This window comes from Nicotiana attenuata, unplaced genomic scaffold, assembly GCF_001879085.1.
Source record: "Nicotiana attenuata strain UT unplaced genomic scaffold, NIATTr2, whole genome shotgun sequence".
In the NCBI taxonomy this organism is placed as follows: domain Eukaryota; kingdom Viridiplantae; phylum Streptophyta; class Magnoliopsida; order Solanales; family Solanaceae; genus Nicotiana; species Nicotiana attenuata.
Window position 1 is genome coordinate 60,519 of NW_017674590.1, and position 25,209 is coordinate 85,727.

General features: G+C 39.4%; 2 protein-coding genes across 3 annotated transcripts; one reads left to right on the forward strand and one right to left on the reverse strand.

The window, feature by feature from the left end:
• The first annotated feature begins 9,589 nt into the window (after positions 1-9,589).
• LOC109218957 (cell cycle checkpoint protein RAD17) lies at positions 9,590-17,029 on the forward strand. Of its 2 annotated transcripts, none has more exons than XM_019383354.1 (12): positions 9,590-10,079; positions 10,963-11,020; positions 11,805-11,884; positions 11,965-12,012; positions 13,579-13,632; positions 13,794-13,896; positions 14,013-14,320; positions 14,570-14,900; positions 15,456-15,581; positions 16,080-16,278; positions 16,358-16,418; positions 16,635-17,029. In XM_019383354.1, the coding sequence occupies exons 1-12, from the start codon at positions 9,870-9,872 to the stop codon at positions 16,848-16,850; spliced, it is 1,794 nt and encodes a 597-aa protein (XP_019238899.1). In that variant the 5' UTR covers positions 9,590-9,869; the 3' UTR covers positions 16,851-17,029. The 2 variants fall into 2 exon arrangements, with proteins under 2 accessions (XP_019238899.1, XP_019238900.1); XM_019383355.1 differs by having other exon boundaries at positions 10,042-10,079; positions 10,963-11,010.
• Positions 17,030-17,463: 434 nt separating this feature from the next.
• LOC109218956 lies at positions 17,464-21,828 on the reverse strand. Its single transcript, XM_019383353.1, has 4 exons — positions 20,615-21,828; positions 20,325-20,503; positions 19,829-20,052; positions 17,464-18,676 (listed from the first exon to the last, which is right to left on the reverse strand). The coding sequence occupies exons 1-4, from the start codon at positions 21,309-21,311 to the stop codon at positions 17,893-17,895; spliced, it is 1,884 nt and encodes a 627-aa protein (XP_019238898.1). The 5' UTR covers positions 21,312-21,828; the 3' UTR covers positions 17,464-17,892.
• Positions 21,829-25,209: the final 3,381 nt, after the last annotated feature.

Here is a 25,209-nt window from a genome sequence, read left to right on the forward strand (position 1 = left end):
TCTTCTGTGGTGCCTACTTAGACCAGCGCGGCCGCGTCACATTTTTGTGCGGTCCGCGCTGGCCCAACGCGGCCGCGGTCCATATCAGTGCGGACCGCGTTGGGGGGATTCAGAGAGCTTCATCAGGGGCATATGCCCTGCGCGGTCCGCGCTCCAAACCTACACGGTCCGCGCCCCCATGTACTGTTTCTGTGTTATGCAAATTACCTGTGTTTTCTCCTCCTGTGTAACTCATCTAATTCACTGCATGTGCTTAAACTAACAATGTTAGACGTGTATTTTTGCAGATCATGGTTAAGAAACGAGGAGGTACAGAACAACAACAACCCGGGAGAGGTGGTTCCTCCCGAGGGGGAAAAGGAAAGAGAATTGCTAAACTCACTCCCCAGGCCCGGTCAAACATTAAAAAGACTCGTAAGCTGATACGGGCTGCTGATAGGGCTGCCTCCCACTCTTCGAGGAGTGAGTATGCACCCTCCCGGAGCATCACCTCAGAATCAACCCCCACTCATACCTCTGACCCATTCCAATTACATGACACTCCTCCACCTTCACCCACCTCCAAGAGACCAGTCAATGTAATTTCGGATTCGTTTGATGAGTCCGTAGCAAGAAGTGAGGAACAATACTCCACCTCCCCCACAACTTCATTATCTGGGGAGAGTGCAGGATATGGTGAGGGAGGTGAGCCTCAAGTCGGGGGAGTTGATCGAACCAGAAAGCCTGAAGCCTGGGCAGACAGATTTGTCAGTGAGATAGCATTCTACAAATTTAGAGAGTGGTGGCCCGTGAGGAAATTGATCCCGGAGAGACAATTCATTGACAGTGATCTTCTACCTCTCAACCCAAAGGTGCAAGAGCAATTCCGTACTAGAGACGGCTGGGGTTTCTTCAAGGAAAGGTGTATTAAGGCCAATGAGCATATGGTAAAAGAGTTCTATTGCAATGTTTCTCATGTGGTTAAGGACACAAAGGCGACGAAGGTGCGGGATAAAATGGTGTTGTTTGATGGGAAGTCCTTGAATGAGTATTTGGGATTCAAAGAGGAAGATAAAACAGAATACTTGACGAAGCTAGCAATGGGTGAGGAGGTGTGTCCTTGGTTGGCCGAGTACTTGGCAGCCCCGGACACTGTTCCAAAATGGTTGAAGGCGGGGGAGAAGATTCTGCGGAACACATTTAATTTTGAGGCAAAGGGTTGGTTGACATTTGTTTGTAGTAGACTTGATCCCTCCACACATGATCACTCAGTTCCTCTCGCCCGGGCTGTTCTTGTGGCATCTATCATGGCTGGGCTTCCTCTCAATGTGGGCAACATAATCTCGAGGGTGATCTCTACAGTCGGACAGGAGACCAACACTAACTACCCCTTCCCGAACACTCTGTCCATGTACTTTAGGGATTTGGAGGTGAAGAAAAAGCGATTTGATGTCAAGACAAAGCCGGTGGCCCCCTATTCATGGTATAGCCAATTGGATTCAGACAACCCAAAATCCAAAAAGTACCAGCCACCCACCTCTGCCCCAACTGGCCAGTCTGAAGAGCCAGTTGCGGTAGAGCCTTCTATTGGACCATCCTCCATCCCGACCACTTCCACCAGTGAGCCCTTACCCCCAGGTCCTTCTACTTCAGCTGACCCGGCAGTTCCTGTTTCAAAGACTCATCGGTTCACTGCCCACCAGCTCAGTCAGTCTTTAGCCAGTCTAAACAACTGGATGTCAGCAGCGACATCCAAGTTGTCCACTTTGGCTACTACAGTTGAGGCACAGTCAGCACCAGCCATTGCTTAGATTCCTCCTTCCATTGAGGAGACTTTGAAGAAGCTCCTGGCCAACCAGGAGAAGATATTGGAGACCCAGGCCACCTTGACTACGGCAGTAGCCTCGCATGGCAAGGCTTTGAAGGAGCTTGCAAAGGAACATAAGAAAATGAGAAAGTCGAGGGCGTCTCGGGAGTCGGTAAAGAAGCTGCGAGCAGATGTGGACAAGCTTTTGGCAGATCACATGCCATTAGACTTGCTATTGGGAGATCCAGCTATAGATCCAGCAGCAGCACAGCCACATCAGGAGGAGGAGCCTAGGCACCCAAGGAAGAAGAGGAAGCTTCCTAGAACTGAGGGTGTTGTGATAGAGGTGGCACAGGTTCAGGAGGGTACTTCCACTGCTCCTCCAGATGTTCAGCCGGTCCATGACCCGGCCCCTGTCCCAGCAGCAGAGCAGCAGCAGGCCGGGAACCAGTCTAAGGTTCCTGCCAGTACAGCGGACCAGGGGACCACTGATCAGCCCATGCAGCCGGACCAGGCTTGAGGAGCCATTCTATATCCTTTCTCTGTTTTTATGCTTATTTTGGTAGTTGGCATTGGGGACAATGCCAGCTTTTATTCGTGGGGGTGCGCCCTACTGTTTTTATACATTTGGATGACTGTATATATTTGACTTTTAGTTTATGTTTTAGATTTGATAGTTGGCCTGTATATAACTGCTAATTTTGGCTACTTCTCTACTTTATGTATATATTCATCCCCGTTGTATATTCTACTCCCCATTGTACATATTCATTCGGTTTTTCTATTTTCGTTATAAATTTTCGATTTTAGCTTGGTATTTAGGCTCGTAGCCTTTTGTTTTGGTTTTGGCGTTGTCAATAAGCCCTTGGTTTTCTTAATGCCACGGTTCTTTCCAAGGGTAGAGTGTTGTGTGAACCGGGTGACTCTTCCCAATGATGGATGGCGTGACAACCTTCTTAAGGGTTTGAGTCCGTTTTTGATTTCTTTTTCTTTTGATTTTGCGTAGTTAAGGGTACCTCAAGCAAAGCTTCACTTGGGCCTAACACATTTGCCTTTGATCCCATGGTCAAAGACATAATGTTGTGCTTAGGATGGTGAAAGTTGTGGCCTTGAGACTCTTGTGTTGACCAAACAATCATCATGTGGTCTTGTTAAACCATTGTGCGCTTGAATCGTAACTAAGGTCGTTGTGGGCCCTCAACTCGATGTCTTTAGCAATCCTTGAGGGTGTGTGGTGAGAATTAGAATTGTGAGTCCAAGTCCCAAGCAGATGGTCTAGAACTTGCCCCGAATGTTTGTTGAGGCGAAATCCTAGGTGAAATTTGACTTGAGAAGTGATTATAGGCTCTCCTTGATCCAAATGCTAAGTTGAACAACTCCATAGCCTACCAATAAAATGATTCCCTAGTTAACCCTTTTGGGCCTTAAACTTCCTTCTTTCAAGAACCAAAACTACAAGCCTATACCCGTTTTTAATGAGACCCTCTCTTGGCACCCACATCTTCCCTTGAGTAAATGACAAATGTCTAAGTTTGGGGGGAGAGGCAAGAAAGGAAACAATGTGGTAAAAGGTACAAAAGCAAAAGAAAAGAAAGGCAATGAAAAAGGAAGAAAAGACAAGACAAAAAGAAAGACCAAAGTGAATAAGGTCAAAAAGGGGATTCAAAGAAAACAAAGGTGAAAAAGCAGAAAAAGGAGAAATGTGTTGAATTGCATAAGAAAGAGTGACAGTGTGTCTCTCTAACCTCCTTGAAAAGAAGTAAATACTCAAATGAGTCAAAAAAATGTGTGCCAAAATGAATCAAAAGAAGTGCTTAAGGGAAGATTGAACCCGCTTGAACAAAATCATGTCCGATCCTTGCCCAAAAGCCTTTACAATGACTCCACAAAAGCCCTATATGATCTTGAGTTGAACGAAACCTACATTAGTGGATACTTACATAAGGGGCAAGCATATGGTACCTAAAGCCGGATTTGTGACCTTCTTTTTGAGAGAATTGAGTGAAAATCCCATCAACCTCGGTTTGTGTGTCACTACTCTAAAAGGTGAGGTTCACTTAGGGAGAGTTGAGGATGTTTGAGTTTGGGTTCCACAATGACCAAGGTATTTGAGAAAAGCTCTTTGATGAAATGTGTCAACCCATGATGCTCTTGCGGCACAATTGATCCATAGTTTTCAAAAGCCTAAAATGTGTTAATGATGCATTCGTATTGAGGGCAATTGTTAGTCCCAATTGATGCTTGTCGAGGTACTTTAGGATAGTTGGAAATTCTTGGATTGCTCTTTTGGGGTAGGTCTTATTATGTTTGCTTGAGGACAAGCAAAGGTTTAAGTTTGGGGAGTTATTAAGTTAGAATTGTAGCATGATTATACCCCTACTTGCTATTGCTTTTGTTATGAATTGCCACAAAATAACCCCAAAATCCTTACAAGTTGCGCTTGATTGCAGGTTTGAGCGACAAGATGACAAATGTGAAAGATCGGCTCAAAACGGAGTGAAACCTGCCAAGTGTCAAAGACCAATTGAAGTGGGGAACAAGAAGACCTAGCACCGCACTGATTTGCCACGCGACCGCGCTAGGAGATTCAGAGACTTGGTCATTTAAAGGGCAATCTGCACGGTCCGCGCTCCTTTTTACGCGGTCCGCGTAGATGAGATTCAGAGAGATGGTGTTTTGCCAAATACTGCCACGCGGCCGCGCGCCCTTTTTACGCGGTCCGCGCCTGTCCTGAAACGCGGCCGCGCTCCATTTCTGCGCGGTCCGCGGTCCCAACTTCAGAGAATAGAGTTCAAAGAGTCCAAGAGCCAACGCGGTCGCGCTCTCTTTATGCGCGGTCCGCGCCTACCCCGCAGGGGCATTTTTGTCCAGATTTTCTAGCTCGGTATAAATAGATCTTTTTGACATTTTTAGGTCAAATTTTAACTACTAAACGAGAGTTGCGCTCGTGAGAAGTACTTTGTAGCCTAATTTGGCAATTTTACTCTTGAATATCATAGATTTTAAGTAGTAATCAATTATTATGTTCATTTCATCATCTATTTCTACTGTTTCTTCTTTAATTATGTCTAGCTAAACCCATTAGCTAGGGTTGTGGCTCAACCCTAGTGTGGGTAGTATAATGGGTGTTGCATTCTAGGGTGAGATTGAGATTGGGTATTTGTTATTTGGGTTGATTTTGTGTTTCAATCTAGAATTTGTGGTTGCAAACATGAATTCAAGCTTAGCGGGTCTAACTCTTCTTGAGAGAGAGAGAGTCATATGACCCTAAAAGTTAACCCAACAAGGAATTGGGATGGACCCATGAGAATGGTAGTTCCAATTAACGGGTTAAACCTCGAAAGAGTAATTACCCTACTTGAGCCCTAGTTGCCCGGTCTAATTGGCCTACCTAATTGGTCTCGAGAGAGTCAATTGGGCAAAATCGTTCTCTCTACCGAGAGGTGTAAGAATGAGTGCACTTGTGTAACGGCTATAGCACTAAACCCAGATTTATCAATCTCTCCTTAGTAGCTTCTACCCGTTAGCTAGCCACCTAGGTAGTGTCACAACCCTAGTGCCTTTTTCCCATATCAAGCACAACTTAGCAATATTTCCTTAGCATAATTTAGCTTTAATTCTTAGGTTACAAAAGTAGTTTTAAATATAAAAACCCTCAAAAATGTTAGGAGTGCAATTAGAAGTACAAACGCAATTCTAAACTAAACCGGCAATACAACTCCATTCCAAGCTCCCCGTGGAAATTCGACCCCGATCCACTATTCGGGTATTAGTTATTGCTACCCACTCTTACTACCATTGTGTAGTGTTGAGATGGCCGCGATCAGAGTTCGTCCGAAAATATGGCAAATGCCAAAGGCATGCGCCGATAATCCACCAACCCGGAGAGCAACTTCATTCAGTCATATCCCCGTGGCCATTCATGAAATGGGGGATGGACATCGTTGGTCCTCTGCCATCTACCCCATGTAAAGCTAAATTCATTTTATTTATGATTGATTATTTCTCTAAATGGGTTGAAGCACAAGCTTTCGAGAAAGAAGTTACAGACTTCATCTAAGATCACATCATATGCCGCTTCGGGGTACCCGCTGAGATAGTGTGTGACAGTGGAAAGCAATTTATCGGCAGCAAAATAAAAAAGTTCCTCAAAAATCACAAAATAAAAAAGGATATTATCGACGCTGTATCATCCTAGTGGGAACGGACAGGCCGAATCAATGAACAAAACCATTATTCAAAACCTAAAGAAGAGGTTGACCGGCGCTAAGGGAAAATGGAGAGAAATTTTGCCCGAAGTGCTTTGGGCATATCGGACAACGACTCCAGTACAGGGGCAACGCCGTTCTCCTTAGTATATGGAGTCGAGGCCCTGATACCGGTCGAAGTCGGAGAACCAAGCGTCAGGTTTTGATACACAATGGAAGAATGAAATCACGAGGCTATGAACACAAGCCTCGAATTGTTAGACGAAAAATAGGAAGTCGCCCTCGTCCGAATGGTCGTCTAGAAACAGCAAATAGAAAGATACTATAATTGAAGAGCCAATCTTCGACACTTCGAAATAGGGGACTTAGTTACGAGGAAACTCACCCTCAACACTCGAGATCCAAACGAGAGGAAACTCAGCCCAAATTGGGAAGGGCCATATCAGGTCCTCGGTGTCATCGGAAAGGGATCTTACAGGCTTGGCACGATGAATGGCGAACAACTGCCAAATAATTGGAACATATCACTCCTCAAACGATACTATTGCTAATGTATGACTCTCTCCTTTTTTCATTTATATTCGATACTAACTTATTGCAAGTGTTCGATCAAAGACATAGGGAAATTCTTCAACACGAAGACCTCGGGTTTTAAAGCATGCGTTGCACTCTTTTTCCCTTAGATCAGTTTTTGTCCCAAATGGATTTTCCCGGCGAGGTTTTTAACGAGGCAACAATTATCTGTTCTACCTGGGGACAATTCAACAATATCCGAGGCTTCTTTGCAATCAGCCTCAAATAATAGAGGGCATCACCCTCGGATGTTATATTTTCAAGGAAGATGCTTCGTGTCAATAGGGTCTCAATAGGAAAATTCTGTAAAGGGCCAAACAATCAAGTGAACCATGCCCATGTAGATTGCCCGAGCCCTAATGACAAAACATGTACGCATGAATGATCTATTGAAAGAAGTACCTTTTCCTTATCAGATTTTCCATGCCTTAGCGAAATTTCTGCTTTACAATTTCGTACTTACGATATTTTACGGAAACCGGCTCAAGAGCCAATCGCAACTAAAGCTCGAGCAATTAACCCCATACTCGGGGACTGTCGTTCGAAAAGCGACATGCTCGAATGGTTAAACTTCGAAATCTTAAGACCTTAAAAAGGCAATCCTCGATTTTATAGGCCACGGCCACCCCACTCGGGGATTGATACTTTGAACAAGTTTGAAGTATAATCGAGAAACAAGCCCAATGGACAAATATCAAGTTAAAGGCTACGGTCAAACTAACACGGCTCGGAACGTCCAAATGCCGTAATCAAACAAGCCTCCAAATATTTTCATAAAACCGGTTTAAAAAAAGGCTACCCTCGGCAAATTTACATAAGGTTCCGATAACATCGACCCGAGAAAACCTTAAGACGTACCAAATTGAACAAACTTATGCTAAGGCATAACAAAGTTTTTCGATAACACTGAATCCTGAAGGGTACAAATCTATCTCATGCTAAGGCATAACAAAATTTTATATGATTAAACTTTTAAGCCGAAAAAGGGAAAAAACCACTCTTTTGAGGCCATATCGGCTTGATTCGAGAGCCTAAGGGCCATAACATTGTTGAGCTCGAGGACTCGCCCTCACTTAACCAAACCAAGGATTTTTACTACCCCGAGTTCGAGCAAGTACCCACTCGACTATAAAAATTATAGTAATCCGATTTCAATAAAATTTCCACAAGGCAACGAAGTGAGTCAAATTTCTCACAAGACCTAAAGTATATCAGAATCATCATAAGACGAAAGCAAAACAAAGTTTTCACGAAACAAAAATCATAGACAAATCGAAAAGAAAAGGATCTTTCATATATACAAAAGTATTTACAAAGACCACTCATGGTCTTACACAAAAATCCAAAAAAAAAAAGAAGAAAAAATTCTATACGAAAGAATCTTTGTGTCATCTGTGTATACCATTTTAATGTGGAAAGAATATGTTGTTTAAATGTGAAAAAGAATAAAAAGATTTAAATTTGAATAGAAAGATAAAAATACTTGAATTTTAATTTAAATTGAAAGAAAATATATTTGAATGAGATAAAAAATCTTAGATTTGAAAAAGTGGCTTAATAAAAAGTACGTTTTGATTCCTTTGTCGCTCTTCAACCCCGTCATATTTGATTCGACAAACAGCTAAATATATCTCTGTGTTATGAGAAAATGTTTAAATATATTCTTTATTATATTTTGAGTCCAAATATATCCATGTCATAATACTATTAGTTCAAATACCCTTATTCTGTTAAGTTTATCTAAGGTGGACATCCAATCCTACGTGACACTGATATTTGATGAGGTGGATGCCATATGACATGCCATCCCAACGCCCCTAATCCATATATAAAAGACTAAAATTTGAAATACAATATTTTTCATGGTAGCGATAATGGTGGCAATAGTGGTGGAGGGGAAGCAAATTTTAGTGGTAAAAAAAAGAAATAAAAGGGAGGGATAAAATGGGTTAGGGGCGCTGAGGTGGCAAGCCATGAAGCATCCACCTCATCAAATGTCAGTGCCACATAGGATTGGATGTCCACCTTGGACAAACTTAATGGAAAATGGGTATTTTTGAACCAATAGTATAACAACAAGGTCATATATGGACTCAAAGTATAATAACGGATACATTTAAACTTTTCTGGATAGTACAAGAGTATATTTGAGCTTTTTTTGTATTGTGTATAAAATACTGGTTTGGTTTAATGGGGTTGATGAGTTAAATATGTATATTATTAAAAAACAGGGGCTTTAATGACATGACATACCTACTGGGAGAGAAGGGGGCTTTTTGAGGTGTTTATTATTTTTCGTGAAAAACAGTGATAGTAGAGTGATTTTATTATATTGAAAGAAACCAAAATTTTTGTAGGCAATTTCCAAAACTTGGGTCACCATACAAGGAATTAACTCACTGAAATTTATACGGAGGAATATAGGCAACCATTAAAATGAACAAATATTAGAAATCTAAATAGTTATACCTACTAAAGTTCGTTGTGAATACCCCTGGCCATTAATTAAGAAAGGGCTGAATAATCAAATAAACACTTATGCTTGTATCTATTTTTGCTTTCAGTCTTCAATTTCATGATATTTCATTTAGACGTTAAAACATGTTCGTAGCTAAAATTTTAAATCCATTTAACTCTAATCATTGACCATGCTTATATGAAATTAATTATGTTGATTCGTACATGCTCTTAAAACGAGTGAATATATTTACTTTCAGAAATCCACGTTGAAATTTATTTGGGAGAAGATATTTAACCATTAAAAGACGAAAAAGTAGAAATCTAATAGTTCTACGTACTAAAACTTGTTACCAAATATCTCTTACCATTAAAAAAATAGAAGTGCATTTTATGTGTATAATCGTGCATAATCTATGTTTATGGCTAGGTAAATTAAACAATGAATATAGATGACTATTTGTGTAAAGATACCAAGATGACAATTTGTGCCCCCTAAAGTTCATTTGCATAAAAAGAACACCCCTTTAGTTTTCAGAAACTACAAAACGTTTTACTGTTTGCTCTGCCAGACTATAAGGAGCGGGGTATCAGCTTCTCAAGTAAGCTAGCGGGTTTTGCTCTGAAAAACACCCGCGTTTTTGCTTTCGAAAACAACCAATTTCTAGTGGAAGAGTTTCCCATTGCAGTCTAGAGTTATGCATTTGTCTCAGTTTTGTCTAGGGTTTCAATAATCCCATTCTCGTCGAATCCTCACCGTACTCGCTCAAATTCACTGCCTTCGAACCTTCAAAGTTTTTAGTATTCTGAAAAGAAAAAGAAAATAGTTAACCCTTCCTGTGGTAATGAAGAAAGCTAAAAGGAACGCGGCCATTGTGATTTCATCATCTGATGATGATGAACACTTCTCATTGAATTCGAATTTCACCCACTCGAAATCAAAATCAAAATCGAAATCGGCATCAGTTCCGAGGAAGAACCCTAAAAGGGCTAAAACGGCGCTTCTTTCGGCGTCATGTCCACGCTCATCTAAAGAGGCTAGTGGCTTCGATGAGGTAAAACTTCGGATTCGTTGGACTTAATAACTTGTAATATCTTGTTACCAAATGCTACTATTTCCCTATGCTGTTGCATTTGAGTGAACGTGAGTTGTATAAACGGGAAACGAAGCTTGGTCTATAGCAGTGGCAGATGTATAGTAAAGGCAGTTGGTGCAGGTGCATCCGCTGATTTCTGTTTGATCCATGCATGTATTAGTTAAGGTATTTCGAAAAATATATCTTTAACTTAAGTTCAATCTCAATTGCCACGAAGCAGTAGTAGGTGCAGTGGTATTCTGTACTCGCTGGCTAAAACTCTAAATTCCCCTCTTGTTTATAGTTCAAAAATGCGGACTAATCTTATCACATTAAAAGCTCAATTCATTGTGAAACTGATAAAGATTGACAGGTAAAGGATTATCAGGTTAATATTCCACACAGCCTTTTTGTTTCTTACTGTCTGATTGCGGCAAATGATAATCAATTAGCCTTTATGAAGACTTTTTTATCTTTAGTGGTCGTTTGGTTCACGTACTGGTCTTGTATGAATTTTGATGTTGGAATTTTGATAATCAATACTTTTATCTGCATATATACACATATTCTCATTTACATTCTCTCTTCCATAAATAATATAAATTCCTTCATAAAGTTATGATGGGTTAACTACTGCCAACAAAACTACATTAATTAGCTGGAAACTATTTTTTCTTAAGCTGCTAAAAAAGATGTTGCATTAGTCATGCAGAGATTAATTTTCTTATGCAGCCACAAACAAATGTTGCATTAGTCATTCAGGGATTAATTTTCTTATGCAGCCAAACAAAAGCACTGTTCTGCTAGTTTTTGCTTTTGTATACCTCAGAACATTAATGACGTATGATATAACTGAATGCAGATGAAACGGTTTTGTGAGGAGTTTGATGATAATATCACAGGCATCAAGGTATCTGCTGGTATGCTAGTTTCAAAATATTTGGTTATAGTACTTATTTATATTAATTTCAAGAATAAACTGGGATCAATATTGCCTCTCCATTTATTCTAGGCTTCTGACCCATGTTAGATGGCAGTGTTTTTGTCATTATAAACATTAGTATCTCATAAACTACATTCCTTATTTACATATCAAAAGAATTAGCAATTTTTGCACATTTCTTTTACGTCCATGGGATCATCATTTGATCTCATTAAAATGTTGTGCTGAAGTTGGGTGTCCTAGTTTTATCAATTCATTTTGCAGACTACATCCATTAGCTTTTGCATGCAGTGCAGGCTTCAGTTGATATATTATAGTCTTGCTCATGATGCTATGGTCTGTCGACTTAACAGTACTATTCCTCACCAAACGTCGAATGGAAATATTACCTAAGATGCTCCTGTTTAGAATATTTGTTGCTCTATCTTGTATTTGTTCTTCACTTTTGGGGTGCCAGATATTGTATTTTACACATTAAGATTTTGGAGCAAAACTAGGACGTAAGTTTCATCTGGGTATGCAAGCTCCATACACCACCTATTGATGATTCAGTTGGTAAATGCTTATTGGCCTGCATCTACAGTGAAAGATCATCTCTCTACTCCTCCTGATTTTGTGATGTTTTAATTGTTTAATTTGAACATACTGCACACTATTACATGTCTCCTCCATAAAAGTATTTATTTCCACTGCCCTCCCAATCTCTTCGTCTTCAGTTACTCATGGTTGCCAAAATACTAAATTGTATAAAACTGAATCAGGTCTTCAAAGCAACAATGCCATGTGGGTTGACAAACATAAGCCTCATTTCCTGAAAGAGCTTGCAGTTCACAAGAAGAAGGTATAGAGCTGTATGTACTTTTTCTTAATTTTCTCAGATGTGAAGCTTTTAGTAATGGTTCCCTGTGATGGACTTTGCAGGTCGAAGAAGTGAAAATATGGTTTGAAGAAAGACTACATGCTGCAATGGTACTTAAAGCCATATTAGTTTCCATTTGGCTTTACTCAGCTCCATTTCATTCACATGCTTAATAATTTTTCTTTCAAAGTAAGGTTCTCCTAGAACTAGAGGTTCTCTAAATCTTACGCTTATCCTTGGCATACATGTCTTTAACCAGACTTAAAGACTCTTGACAAACGTCAGATATAATAGTGCAATAAGAACAACTAAGCTTTAATCCCAGAGTTGGTATCACCTATATGAATCCTTTGCTTCAATTATGTTCTGCTCTTAGCTATGTCTGCACTAACTCCGAGAGATTGTAGGTCTTTTGTGCCTTTACTCATGTGCTATGTTGCGTGGACTCTCCAAAATGCTGCCGCACCCGTGTCGGATCCTTCAAAAATGCACTTCTTTTGGAGGATCCGACACGCACCCAGCCACATTTTCGGAGATTCCGAGCAACATAGCTCATGTGATATTCGGTCTATCTCGTCCTGTTTTATAACCATCAATCGTTATGTTGTCTTACGTAAGTTTGGTGCATAGTCTATTAGCTTACACACCTTTTGGGCGTGTTGCCTTATTATGCTTCCTTGGAAAAGAGGTGTTTGTCGGTGCTCACATAGAACAGTGAGAAGAGAGATTAAGCATACACATTCTCATAATAAAGCCTCTTTTCTTGTTTTCCTGTTTGCAATATGTTGCCTTGAAATTATGGGGGAAGGGGCACTTGGGACTTCACAATTATGGACATCAGGTTGTCTCTTGGTTATCATGCTAGAGGGTAATTTAGCAGTTTGGGAATATACTTTTGTTTCAAGTTTGCGCCTGCTTGTTCCCAAAATAAATAAGGGTTGTGCATGCCTTGGTAATTGTTTAGATGTTGAAGTGGAAAAAGTAAGCAGTTAAGGTGTTTAAAGGAAAAAAAAAGTTTGATCCAGGAAATTGTAATATGGTATTGTTGGTGACTTCTCATTCTCAAAAAAAAAAAAAAAAAAAATTGTTGGTGACTTCTTTTAGAAAAAACAATTGTTGGTAATCCCAAGCCCTGGCGTTTAGTATCCATAATTTGAGGTTTTATAGCATGTTTGGCCAAGCTTCTTTTTTTTAGTCAAAAGTGTTTTTTTGCCAAAATTAAGGTGTTTGGCCAAGCTTTTTGAAGAAAAAAAAGTGCTTTTGAGTAGAAGCAGAAGCAGTTTTGGAGCAGCAGAAAAAGTAGCTTCTCTCCAAAAGCATTTTTCTGGAAACACTTTTGAGAAAAATACACTTAGAAGCACTTTTTAAAAGTTTGGCCAAACACTAATTGTTGCTCAAAAGTGCTTTTCATACTAATTAGCCAAACACAATCTACTTCTTACCAAAAGTACTTTTTTAAAAAGCACTTTTCAAAATAAGTAGATTTTAAAAGCTTGGCCAAACAACCAAGCTTCTTTTTTGGCCAAAAGTGCTTTTTTGCCAAAATTTAGGTGTTTGGCCAAATTAGTCTTTCCAAGTGCATATGTTTACTGTATTTTTTGAAATATGACAAGTGTTTTCTGCAGTCTTCAGAATTTACATTGTCCGAACTGAAATTTTTCCTCTCCTTGATGCAGGATGATCATAATAATGTCCTTCTTGTTGCTGGACCTTCTGGTGTTGGAAAAACTGTATGCCACTTTTTTCTTTACCATTTATTGAATTTAAACATGAGAGATGTGACAATTTAGTCTTCTTGTGAATTCTGGATCAAGAGTGCCATGTTTGAATTTTGTCTTACTCCTTTGAGGTCATAACCATGCATGATCATTGGGTACTTATCATTGTCTAGGCAACTATATATGCTATTGCTTCACATCTTGGTGCTACAATATGGGAATGGAACACGCCTGCTCCAACAGTTTGGTCAGAACATTTGTATAATGCTAATTCAGGTACATATTCATGTTTTAATTCATGGAAAACGGATCTGCTCCAAGCCATCAAGTGCATGTTCAGAAAATTAGTTTGATCAAATTATCATTCTTTATTTCGTTTTATGTTGGCCTAGGGTTACAATACATGTCAAAGCTGGATGAGTTTGAAGGTTTTGTTGAAAGGGTGAGAAAGTATGGATTGACTTCTCCAACCTTGAAGGGATCACAGGCTTCAGTCATACTCTTAGTTGATGATCTTCCGGTGGTAAATGGAAGAGTTGCATATGGAAAGCTTCAAAAGTGTTTGAAGCTTCTTGTGCAATTAGTCCGCATTCCAACAGCTGTAGTGATCACCAACTATGACAAGGATGACTCTGCAGACTTTAGCACACGCTGCTGGGAAGAACTCCTTGTGTCTCTTCATAATGCTGGTGCTTGTAAGGTTGCATTCCTTGACAGACTTACTTTGCATTATGAACTCTTTTCATCCGTATATCTTGAATCAAATGTCAATCCCCTCCCCCTATGAGTATGAAAACAAACCAAGCAGCTTCCTTGTCTAACTTTAAGCTATTTGACCTGCAATTTTACCCATAGCCTGCAGGCCAGAGGGAGATGTAGTTATTCAACATAAGATTCTATGTTACTGGAGTATGCCAACTTTTTTCTGAGTTGAGTTCATGCTTTTCAGGTCAACTTCAACCCTGTCACTATCAACTCGATCAAGAAAACACTTACAACTATATGCAGAAAGGAGCAGCGTGAAGTTAGTGCTGATACGATTGAGCTAATAGCAAAATCGAGTGGAGGTGACATCAGACATGCAATTACTTCTCTGCAGTATCTCTGTCTTAACCCACATAGAAGGCCTATTCTACCTTTAAAAGAAAGACCGGACAGTAGTATTTGTTTGGATGATGCGTTTTCTTTGCCATTTGGAAAAGATGAAACTCTCTCTCTATTCCATGCATTAGGCAAATTTCTACACAACAAAAGAGAAAATGAGCTCGCAACTGCATCAGGTACATCTGTTTAAACTTCATTGTTGGGATAAAGTGAGTCGCAAGTGCTTACAGAACTTAGTAACTATTGCTGCCATACCTATTCTACAGCAGCGATGAATTTCTCCTCCTTTGCAAGTATGCGTCCTCCTGGTAAATGCACATTTTAGCATTTGTTTGAATGCTCTAATCTTACAATCTTGGGTTGTTATGTCTAATCCACACGAGCAATACTGTATCTTGGGAGAGTTTCTTCATTTCAAGTAATACACTGTTTAAATAAAGTTGTAAAGCTGATTCCCTGAGATGTAATAATAATCACTGGTTAAGAATGGCTGATATGAAAATAGGTGATTATCTAAGGAGTGATTGGAGGAATATAGAAATTAACCTTTTGACCTTCTTATGTAGATGACTGGTATGTGAGATTTTTTTCTACTACAAGGCTATAGCTCATCTTTGACCATGTTATCTTATGCCCTTTGGAGTAAGATATGAGAGTCAGCCAATGGAATGAAGGTGGATAATTGAGAGAACTGTCTCTAAAGCCTCTGATACAGACTCATTTTCTTGTAGATAGAGATGCATTTATTCTGAAGGAAAAATTTGTGAGATTTCCTCTTAAAATGGATGCTCCAGAAGTTGTACTTTGTCAAGCACATGGGCAAGCGAGGACTCTTTCTGATTTTCTACATGAAAATGGTAATTCTTGTTCTTCCGGTGTATGGTTTTTTCGACTAATATGGTCATATTATTTGATTTTTACCCAGCCCCCCCCCCCGTTTGGGGGGGGGGGGGTTTACTAGCAAAGGGGGGGGGGGGTTTCTAGCACCAAAATCTGCCATTTTGTGCATAACTGATTTGTATGTGAGCTATATCAGAAACAGCACTAGGTTCAGCACAAGACCCAATGACTTGAACTTCTTTTGGTCTATTTTGTTCTGCATCCCTTTGTGTTGGATTTTGCCAGCAAACTGAATGTTGAGATAGCATGTGTTTTTTGAAATTCTTACCTAGATTAGAGGAGAAACAACGGTTTCTCATGATACGGGATAAAAAAGGACTGGTAGTTATCATATCTGTGCATAGACTAAGCTTGCATTTTCTGAAGAATTACTTCAATAGAAGCTTAGCTGATGCATCTGATAAACGGTCCTTGTATTTGTCTTTTTCAACTTCTGATTATCAATCTTATTGCAGTTTTAGACTTTTTGAATGAGGAAGCAATAGATGACGCATGGCTTGTGGCCTCATATTTAAGCGATGCTGAGTTTCTTCTATCTTCACTTAATGGACTTCTAACCAGAGACTTTGGAGCTGAGAACATTGTACAGTCAGCTGCTGCTTCAGTTGCTGCCAGAGGAGTATTATTTGGGAATGCTCATCCAGTGCCTTCCAGGTATAAAGACGTTACCCGTTTATATTTTTTTATATGAAGTAGCTAAAATCATTTACCATAAATTCATGTGAGAAATCAGGTGGCATGCTATTCGACGTCCAAAACTGTGGGAGGTTGAACAATCATTGCGCCGCAATAAGGTAAGTTTCTTGCTAGCACGTCCTTTGCACCTTGCTCTTGATCTTGCTGATATAATTCTTAGCGCATGGATTAGTCCAGATCAAGTCCTTAAATATAATGTTCCTCACTTAAGGAGTGGCTTAGGAAGCACTACTATAATTTCTTAGTGTTCTAATTGACCTCTAGTCCACTGATTTGGACTTGATTTCATCCTTACCAAATTGGTGTGCTTGCAGTGTCAAATGTTAAGTCAGAGGGGTGACGTGTGTAATAGCCTAACATTGTCGAATCAGATAGTTATGGCAACCGAGTATAGACCTGCCCTGAAATGGCTTGGTTGCCGAGCATCTGAAAGTTTCCAAGCAGACGACATGGTTGAAGATGACTCGGGTAGCACCTGTTTTCATGAGAAGAAGCTGGATATGTCGGACGATGAAATAGAAGATTGGTAATTGGAAGCAGTGCATTCAATATTTGGTCAATGCGGGGGCTATATTTCACCTGTAAATTTTGTGCATAGCTGAAATGGTGTAATTTTCCAAAATGTACAGCTAAGTTCATACTATTTGAACATTGTAGGAAAATGCGAGTAAAGACTTCCGTTTTAAAATTTGAGGAAGATACAACGAAATGTGCGCGACTTGGATCTAGTGTACTAGCTTATCACTTTACATTTAAGGTGAAGAATATCCATCAAGGAAAACAAGGTTACTTGATCAGAACTAGCAATCACTTTTTGAAAAAATTCACGTATTCCATTTTCTCGGAGCTGTGTTTCAATCAAGTATAGCATATGCACTTCCCTGTGGAACTTTAATAGGAGCGAAACAGATATTGGCACAACTTGTTTGTTTGTTTGTTTGGTGACCTTGTGTAGTTACTAGAATACGTTCACTTATAGTACAATTCTTCAAATATGCATCTAACTTGTTCTTGTCGAGGAACCAATATTCTCGGTACCCTGTATTTAACTTGTATGAGGGTGGATTATAATCCCAAAGCTGGTAAAAGACCTGCGGTAAAGGGAAAATTCAAGCGTAGAAATTACCAGGCCTCGCAGTCGTTTAAGACTTAAAAGTAACAAGTAAAACCAGTGAGTACACGATCGAAAGCAACACAGAACTACATATAAATGCAATTTCCGCAAAACTACTTTCCCCAACATCCAATCCAAAACGAAAAATGAAAAACACCAACTGTTTCCTGAGCAAAGCTAATACATACTTCAAAAATCCTAACATCCTCTAATGCCAAAGGCTAGCAACCTATATCATCTACCTCCATCGGCAGCCATACTTACACTGTCAGAGATTGCTTAAACCAAAATCATCTCTTTTGCTCGCTCTCAAGAAAATCTGCATTCCTGAGTTTCCCTATACATTATAGCACATACTAAGAAACCCTCAAGGCTGCAGGAGGGGAAACAAGTTTCAAGAACACATATATACATTTTTTCTGCAGGCTGCCTGGACCACAAGGAAGCTGCTCTGTATCTCAAGGTAAAATCCTCTTCAAATCATGCACCTGATCAGTATTTTTAGCTTGATTATATACTGACTCAAATGCATGTGTCCACACATTGGCAAAACCCGTCACAGCCTGAAAAACATGAGGCAAACCCATCTGTAGATTGTTCAATGTCATTGCCCTTGTTACACTCACTGCTTTGTCATACTTGGCCTTCTCGTCCTCAGCTTTCGCTCTTAGCACCTCCACCTTAGCTCGTTTCTCAGTCACAGGGTTCTTGCTACTCGTACTGCTAGAGGAATCAGGTATAGAATACGGGCCATACTTGGACTCTAATGACCGAAGCTCAGAAGCCTTCTTTTCAAGCTCTTTGAATGCCATCTCTGATTTCTTCTTTTGCTTGAGCTCTTCTGCCTGCTGCACCACCATGGCATGGATAACAGTTAGTAGACTGTTGATTCCTTCCGATGCTACTTTATCGGGAGCATTGTTAACTGCAAGATGCCACTCTTCACAAAGGGAGTAAACTTCATTGTCCTGGCTCGTCTTCTGTACTGGATTATTTCCAAGTTGGAAGAGGCTAAGACGGAGCCAGCCGGTAAGGGACTGAACATACTCCCTGTGAGATTTCACTAGGTTGCAAAATGATAGGTGCCATTGTTCCAGTTCAAGTTCAAGTTGTAGTGTTGATTGTCGATGAATCTCAGAGGTAGGATAAGTTGATGGCACGGTATTGAGATACTTCAGCTGCTGAACTATGTGTGTTTGAACGTGATGGCACTCGTACATGCTTCTCCACATGTACATCAATCTGCAAACCACAAACAATAAGGAGAGGGAAGACAAAACAGAGAAGGTAAAGTTTAAACGATTTTTGCGATATTTTCCTTTTTGATGAAGCTCGAAAAAAGGTTTTTCTAAATTGTGACAGAATTAACCCATCCTTCCTCACAAGGTGCTAGTCTCTTTACAGTATGTTTTTAGTTATGTACCGTCTCTAACTTCTATTTTGAAACCCCCCCCCCCCCCCCACCCACCCACAAAAAAAAAAAATAGAAAGGAAAAGAAACAGGGAAGATAACCTAAATTTCAGTCAATTGTAGACCACTTTGAAAATTTAAAAGGGAGCTCTTAGTAAATGAAAGTCTCACTAAAGAGTACTTTCCCCAAAAAATAAAGAAATAATTAAAGAGCACATGGTCTGATCTTGACATTAAAAGCAAAAGGTACTTAGGAATTACTATGACTCAATTAATACTAGTAACTCTGAACCATTGGCTAATATAGGTGATCCAGTGACATAACTTGGAATGATGAAAATCTTGAAATAGTCAAATCTGTCCTAGGGATTGAAAGTGCAGCCTCACTCCTAAGAAAAATTTAATCTTGAATACCAAGTGCTTTTTAATTGAAAGAAATAAAAACCAGAAGAAAAAAGAATTGATCGAAGTTGGTCTCCCCCCCATCTATTCACGATTTTTTACAGTACAGCAGTCTGTTATATGCTGCTTTCGTATATTTTTAGGTGGTAAAAAGGCAAATCAAAGACATGGACCGAATCAGTTAAAGGAGTCAAAAGCTTTAATTGTACGGAGAGCCATTCGTTGCTTTTCAGAAATATCTCTGTACAAATTCCTAGAGCTGACTTTCGACCCCCCCCCCCCCTCCCCCGCCAGAAAAAAAAAATCTCTTTACTCATTTTAACTTACCTGAGAATTTAAAGGTATTATAATATGTTGTATCAGCAAATATGCCTTACATTCTAATATGCTAATTCAACTTCTCATGGAACGGTTAGATATACTTAAAAGAAATGTACTTTCAATTTTTCTACGAGAGACACTACCCCATCGGGTATAGGTAAGGTCTGCCTACACACTACCCTCCCTAAGACCCCACTTGTGGGACTATACAGGGTCGTCATCGTCGTTGTTGTAGACAAAAGGGGGTGAGAAGGACTAACCCTTTGACCAGATCAACAAGTTGAGGATAGAGCTCCGATTCCCTTAATTTGATGATTTCAGCTGATGTAGTCTCAATAGCTTGGGATGCAACCATCATTTGTGATTCCAACTTCTCTACTTCCTTCTTCGCTTTCTCTGTCTTTACGTAATCAGCCCTCTTCATCTCTAGCTTCCTCGCGTGACCTGCCCTTTTCTCATGCTCCAATTTCAATGCCTCAGCATGCTACAAATCACAACCAAAATTATAGCATCAGAGCATAAAAAATAAAATAAAATATATGTAAAACAACAAAATCTATAATTGGGTAATTAAAAAAAATAGCTCGCTACACAAAGCATGCCACGTTGGGTCCGGGAAGGGTCGCATTCCAAGGGTTGTGATGTAGGCAGTCTATCGTAGTGCAAGTATCAATGGCTGATTTGATGATGGCTCGAACCGTGACCTAGGATCCTGAAATTTTGTATAAAGAAGATGGAAATTTAGGTGTTGTTTACCTTGACCTCTAGGTAGAGTTTCTTCTCCCAAGCATATAATCTCTCTACTGTGGAACAATGGGAAGCTTTGGCACCATTTACCGTATTGCTAGTTTTGTTCATTGGATCATCACAAAATCTTCCAATTCCATTCCATCTTGAACTTCCTCCAAATGTCCATGAAAATGGACTCAACTTTTCTACAATTTAAACCACAAGAACCAGTTTTTACATAGTGCTTTAATATGTTGTAGCATGTGTTGTTATATGTGTACATGTGCATATTTACATGCAATTAAAACGTTACATACCTGAAGATCTTTGGTCGGAAAAAGCACAATTGGGAACTTCCAAAAGCAATGAGAGTTGACCACCTGCATCTGCCGCATTCAAAAAGTACTCATCAAGCTCTTTTATGATCTCTACCAAGTCTTTACCCTTCGTAGAGACTACCACCGCCAGCTCACTCGTAGTTGTGGTCTCTTTAGAAAACTGACTCACCACTGATGGCGGAGCCGCCACGCTCGCCGCCCCAACCGTGGTTGTCACCGCCACCTCGGACGCAACAGTTGTCTCCTCCCATTCCTCCTCCGTCACCGACCTCGAAGATGACGGAGGAGGCACAAATGGGTCCCAGAAATCCCAGTTCGACGCCGCCGGAGGCGGCGGAGGAGGGGGTGGTGGGAGGGCAGAGGATGTGGTGGTGGAGGTAGTCCAGGATGTGGGGCTCATTGGTGGCGGCGGCGGTGGTGGTGGGGTGACGAGTCGTCGCTGTGGTGGTGGTGATGGCGGAAGTGGAGGAAGGTGGTGGTTTTGCGGGTGGAGATCGGTTTCTCCGGTAGCGAACTGAAGCAAAGCAGAGCCAGTGTTTCGAAGTGAACGTAAGTACATAGAGTGAGAAGCAGAAAAAGCTTGTCTGGATTTCACTAACTGTTTCATGTACCTCTTTCGAGCTTTGCATCTCGAAACCAACTCTTCTCTCTCTAATCTTGAATACCAGCAACCCATTTTTTTGATCTTACTGTTCTTCTCTTCCAAACAAAACTAAAATCAAAAGAGAGCAAACCAAAGCTAGCTAAGCTAAGCCTCACTTTAACCTTTTTTCTCCTTTCTTGATTTATCAACCATGTTCCATGTGTGTTGTACTCCAATGACTGACACACCAATTTCAGACCAAAAAGAATAATTAAAATAAATAAAAAGTACTCTTCCTGTTACTCTTTTTTTTTTTTTAACTCTGACCGATCAAATACTGAATCTTTACCTGAGACACCCAAAACAAAGAAAATTAAATTTGCTTCTTTAATTCTATCGCTGATCTTTTCACTTAGCCTCTGGTCAGTAAAAATGCAGTGTAAAGGGAAAAGAGGGATGAGTGAGAGAATGGGGGGAGGAACAAGAGCAAGAACAAAACAACAACATAAATTTGGATTTGTACAGAGGCAATAGTTGTTGGACAGAGTGCCAAATTTTTTATAATCCTAATAAGGTGAACCAAAATGCTCTATTGAGGATGTTTTGCTATTTACCAAATAAGACATAGTGTTGTCACATGCATGAAATCTTGCAAAGCATGACCTGTTTGAGGAATGATGGGCAGTCTGGTAATATTGAAATTTCAACGGACACGAGTCAATTTACATGGAAACTTGGTTTTAATTTCGAAGGTGGTGGTGGTGGTGTGTGTGGGGTTGGGGTGGGGTGGGGGGGAGGGGGTTCATGAATGAGATGATAAGAGCAAGAAAGGAGTGCAATTGCAAAAATGGAGAATGATAAATGCAAAGGCATCGGTTACGGGGTCACTTATGGCTAAGGATTAACGACGATAGTAATCTTGAGACTTTTTAGTTTTTACTCATTTTTATCGTCTCTCTTTATTGTTTTCCCATTCAATTAATCATGTTACAAAAGGCATGTAATATTGCGCTTTTGGAAATGGAACTCCTATTGACGTTTTGAAACCATGTTGGTTAGAAGTTATCTCTCTCACAAGAAACGGATCGAGCCTTTGTTGGTGAACTCAAGTGAAGTAGGAAACTAGTGTTGCATAAAATAAAATAAAAAAGAAAGCAGCCCGTCCACAAAAAAGTCCGAACTACAAAGGTCTATTGTACGCTAAGACTCCCTTTCTAGTGCTGCATATTATGTTAAAAGAAAAAAAAAAGTGAAGTCAGACTTTATGTGGTACATTTTGTTTCTCAATTTGATCAATTTTTGAAAGTAAATTAGATTGGCTCAATCCAATAGTTAAAATATCGAGAAAAGTGTCACATAAATTGAGATAAAAGGAATATTAAATACAATACATATGTAAAATATTTGTAAAATTTCGTCAAATATCAAATTTATGACTTTATAAAGCAAATGAGTTAATACTAAAGTTATTATTCCTTTTCGTTTCATTAAATTAATTTTATTTGACTTGTTACGCAGTTAAAGTTTAAGAAAGAGAGAATTTTGTAAAATTTGTGGTCTAGAATATTTACAGATACTTATGTAACTATAAATTATACGAACGAGAATTTAATGTTATAGTATTATTTTTGAAATAAAATCATCATTTTTTAACATAGATTAAAACATCACATAAATGATAACGAAAGGAGTAATAATTTATATATTTAACTTATGAAGTTCAAACCTTAAATTCGCTAGTATTCTTTCCTTTTTAGTATTCTCCTTTGCAGCTCTCGGGGGATAACAGGTGGTTTGCAATTTGCATGAGACAATGCGGTGGAAAATTTTGGGAGGATTAAGAAGACATTAGATTCTGATTTACCTATAATTAAATAGAAAGTATACGTTTCATAGGGAAATGTGACTGTGGAATAGAACTGACACAAGATGCAATTACAATTTGCAGGTCCACTTTCCTGACAATTTTACCCTCAATTAATTTATTATCTTTACGTAAAACCCAACAAAGAAAAACTAATAGAGAAAATAAAATAAAAGAGAAGAGAGAGTTGTGTCCACTTTCTTTTTTTTTTTTTTTTTCTCTTTCTATTTATAAAAGGACAATCTGCCTCGCTTGCTTTTCTTTTTGTCCTTCTCCTATCTCTGTTCTCCTCTCCAATGGTTTTACCAGATTCATATTTCCCTTTCGAAATTAAAAAGTAGCAAATTGTTTAATTCAAAATTTTACTAGATTTACCATTGTCTTTACTAATTATTCTTTCTTACTTATTCTCTGACCAAAATTTTACTAGAAGCAAATTACTTTTCCTTTCATTAGATTTGCCATTATCTTTACTAACTAGTAGTATTAATTTATCTTACGTTTAATTAACGGTTATAATTGCAATTTTGTCTCCATGCCTACTCTATTAGGGAAAATTTGTATTCATATATACATGATGACGTGTCCTGACACGTGGAATGGATAATGAGTTGTGATTTGCCACGGTTCAAGAGTTACAAACAGGTACGGGTAAAAAGAGGCACGAGACGAGAGATTCAGCGCCTCGTTCCTATTTAAGCTTATTTACATACGAACAATAAGACGAATGAACCTGGTTAAAGAAAAAGATGCAAATGCGGCATTTAAAGGGTATTAAATGCTGGGGCCGTTAAGGAATATATACATTCATGTAATGATTATGTAACGTAGCATTTAATGTTATTAATTACTCATAATAGCCTCATTATGGCTTAGGCATAACGTGCATCTCCAAAAATTCCCAAAGGGACCTATAAAAGGAGAAATATGTAATCACGAGAGGGACAAGTGACTATTGAAATATACTTTGATTTACCAGCTTTCATACTTGGCTATTCTAAAATTTCTTTCTTTATTTACTTTTTCGATTATCAGTAACCCGATTCTTCTAATTTCTAGCTTTGACTAAAAACCTATTTTTTGGTTAAACAAATTGGTTCCGTTACCGGGAATCTGATAATCAATTATACTTCAACCTGATTTTCTTGATTGCATCAATCATGTCAAACAACAATATCAACACTCAAGGAAACCCAGAAATTCAAATAATCCAACAACTTCAGGGAGATTCTCCACGAGGCTCTCCACAAGGCTCTCCACGAGGTTCCCCACGACGGTCTCGCGAAGGCACTCCTGATGGATCTCACACAAATGGACAGGCTCAATTCGAAAATGTTGAAACCATGAATGAGGCTTTGCAAAAACTTATTGCCTCTCAAGTCAATAAAGCTCTTCAGGATTTTGTTAGTCAATTACCTGCTGCTCCACCCACATCTACTCCAAACAACAATACTTTGGAGAATCCTCGTTCTAGATTGGTTAATTCAAGCAGCGGTGGAACCCCTAGTGAAACACAAGAGGGAGACCCAGGTAATCCAGTTAATTCTGATTTACAAAATCTAGTACTAACCTTGCAGAAACAGCTTAATGAGCAAAATGAACGCATAAAACAAATACCCGGAGTACCACCTGTGATCAAGGGAGTAGATATAGATAAATATTCGCAACAACCATGGAAGCCAAGTGCCCCCCCCCCAATTCCAAAAAAGTTTAAGATGCCTGATATTCCAAAGTACGATGGTACATCAGATCCACAAGATCACGTTACTGCATTCACAACAAGTGTCAAGGGCAATGATTTGACTAAGCAAGAGATTGAATCGGTCTTGGTCAAGAAATTCGGTGAAACACTCACCAAAGGGGCCTTAACATGGTATTCTCTTTTACTTGAAAATTCTATAAATTCGTTTGCTGAGCTTGCAGATTTATTTATCAAAGCACACTCTGGAGCTCAAAAAGTTGAGAAAAGAATGGAAGACATATTCAAAATCAAGCAAGGAGATTCAGAGTTGCTTAGAGAGTTCGTAGATAGATTTCAACGGGAAAGAATGACGCTGCCACGAGTACCTGACAATTGGGCAGCCATAGCCTTCGCTAGTAATTTGAATGAGAAGAGTTCAGAAGCCA

Excerpts from the sequence above, each read along its gene's own strand:
- LOC109218957 (XM_019383354.1), top strand. The coding sequence starts at position 9,870 with ATGAAGAAAGCTAAAAGGAACGCGGCCATTGTGATTTCATCATCTGAT. Across the intron at positions 13,897-14,012 it reads TTTGTATAATGCTAATTCAG|GGTTACAATACATGTCAAAG; the intron begins GTACATATTCAT and ends ATGTTGGCCTAG. Across the intron at positions 14,321-14,569 it reads ATAATGCTGGTGCTTGTAAG|GTCAACTTCAACCCTGTCAC; the intron begins GTTGCATTCCTT and ends CATGCTTTTCAG.
- LOC109218956 (XM_019383353.1), bottom strand. The coding sequence starts at position 21,311 with ATGGGTTGCTGGTATTCAAGATTAGAGAGAGAAGAGTTGGTTTCGAGA. Across the intron at positions 20,504-20,614 it reads TTCCGACCAAAGATCTTCAG|AAAAGTTGAGTCCATTTTCA; the intron begins GTATGTAACGTT and ends TTTAAATTGTAG. Across the intron at positions 18,677-19,828 it reads CTTGTTGATCTGGTCAAAGG|ATTGATGTACATGTGGAGAA; the intron begins GTTAGTCCTTCT and ends TGTGGTTTGCAG.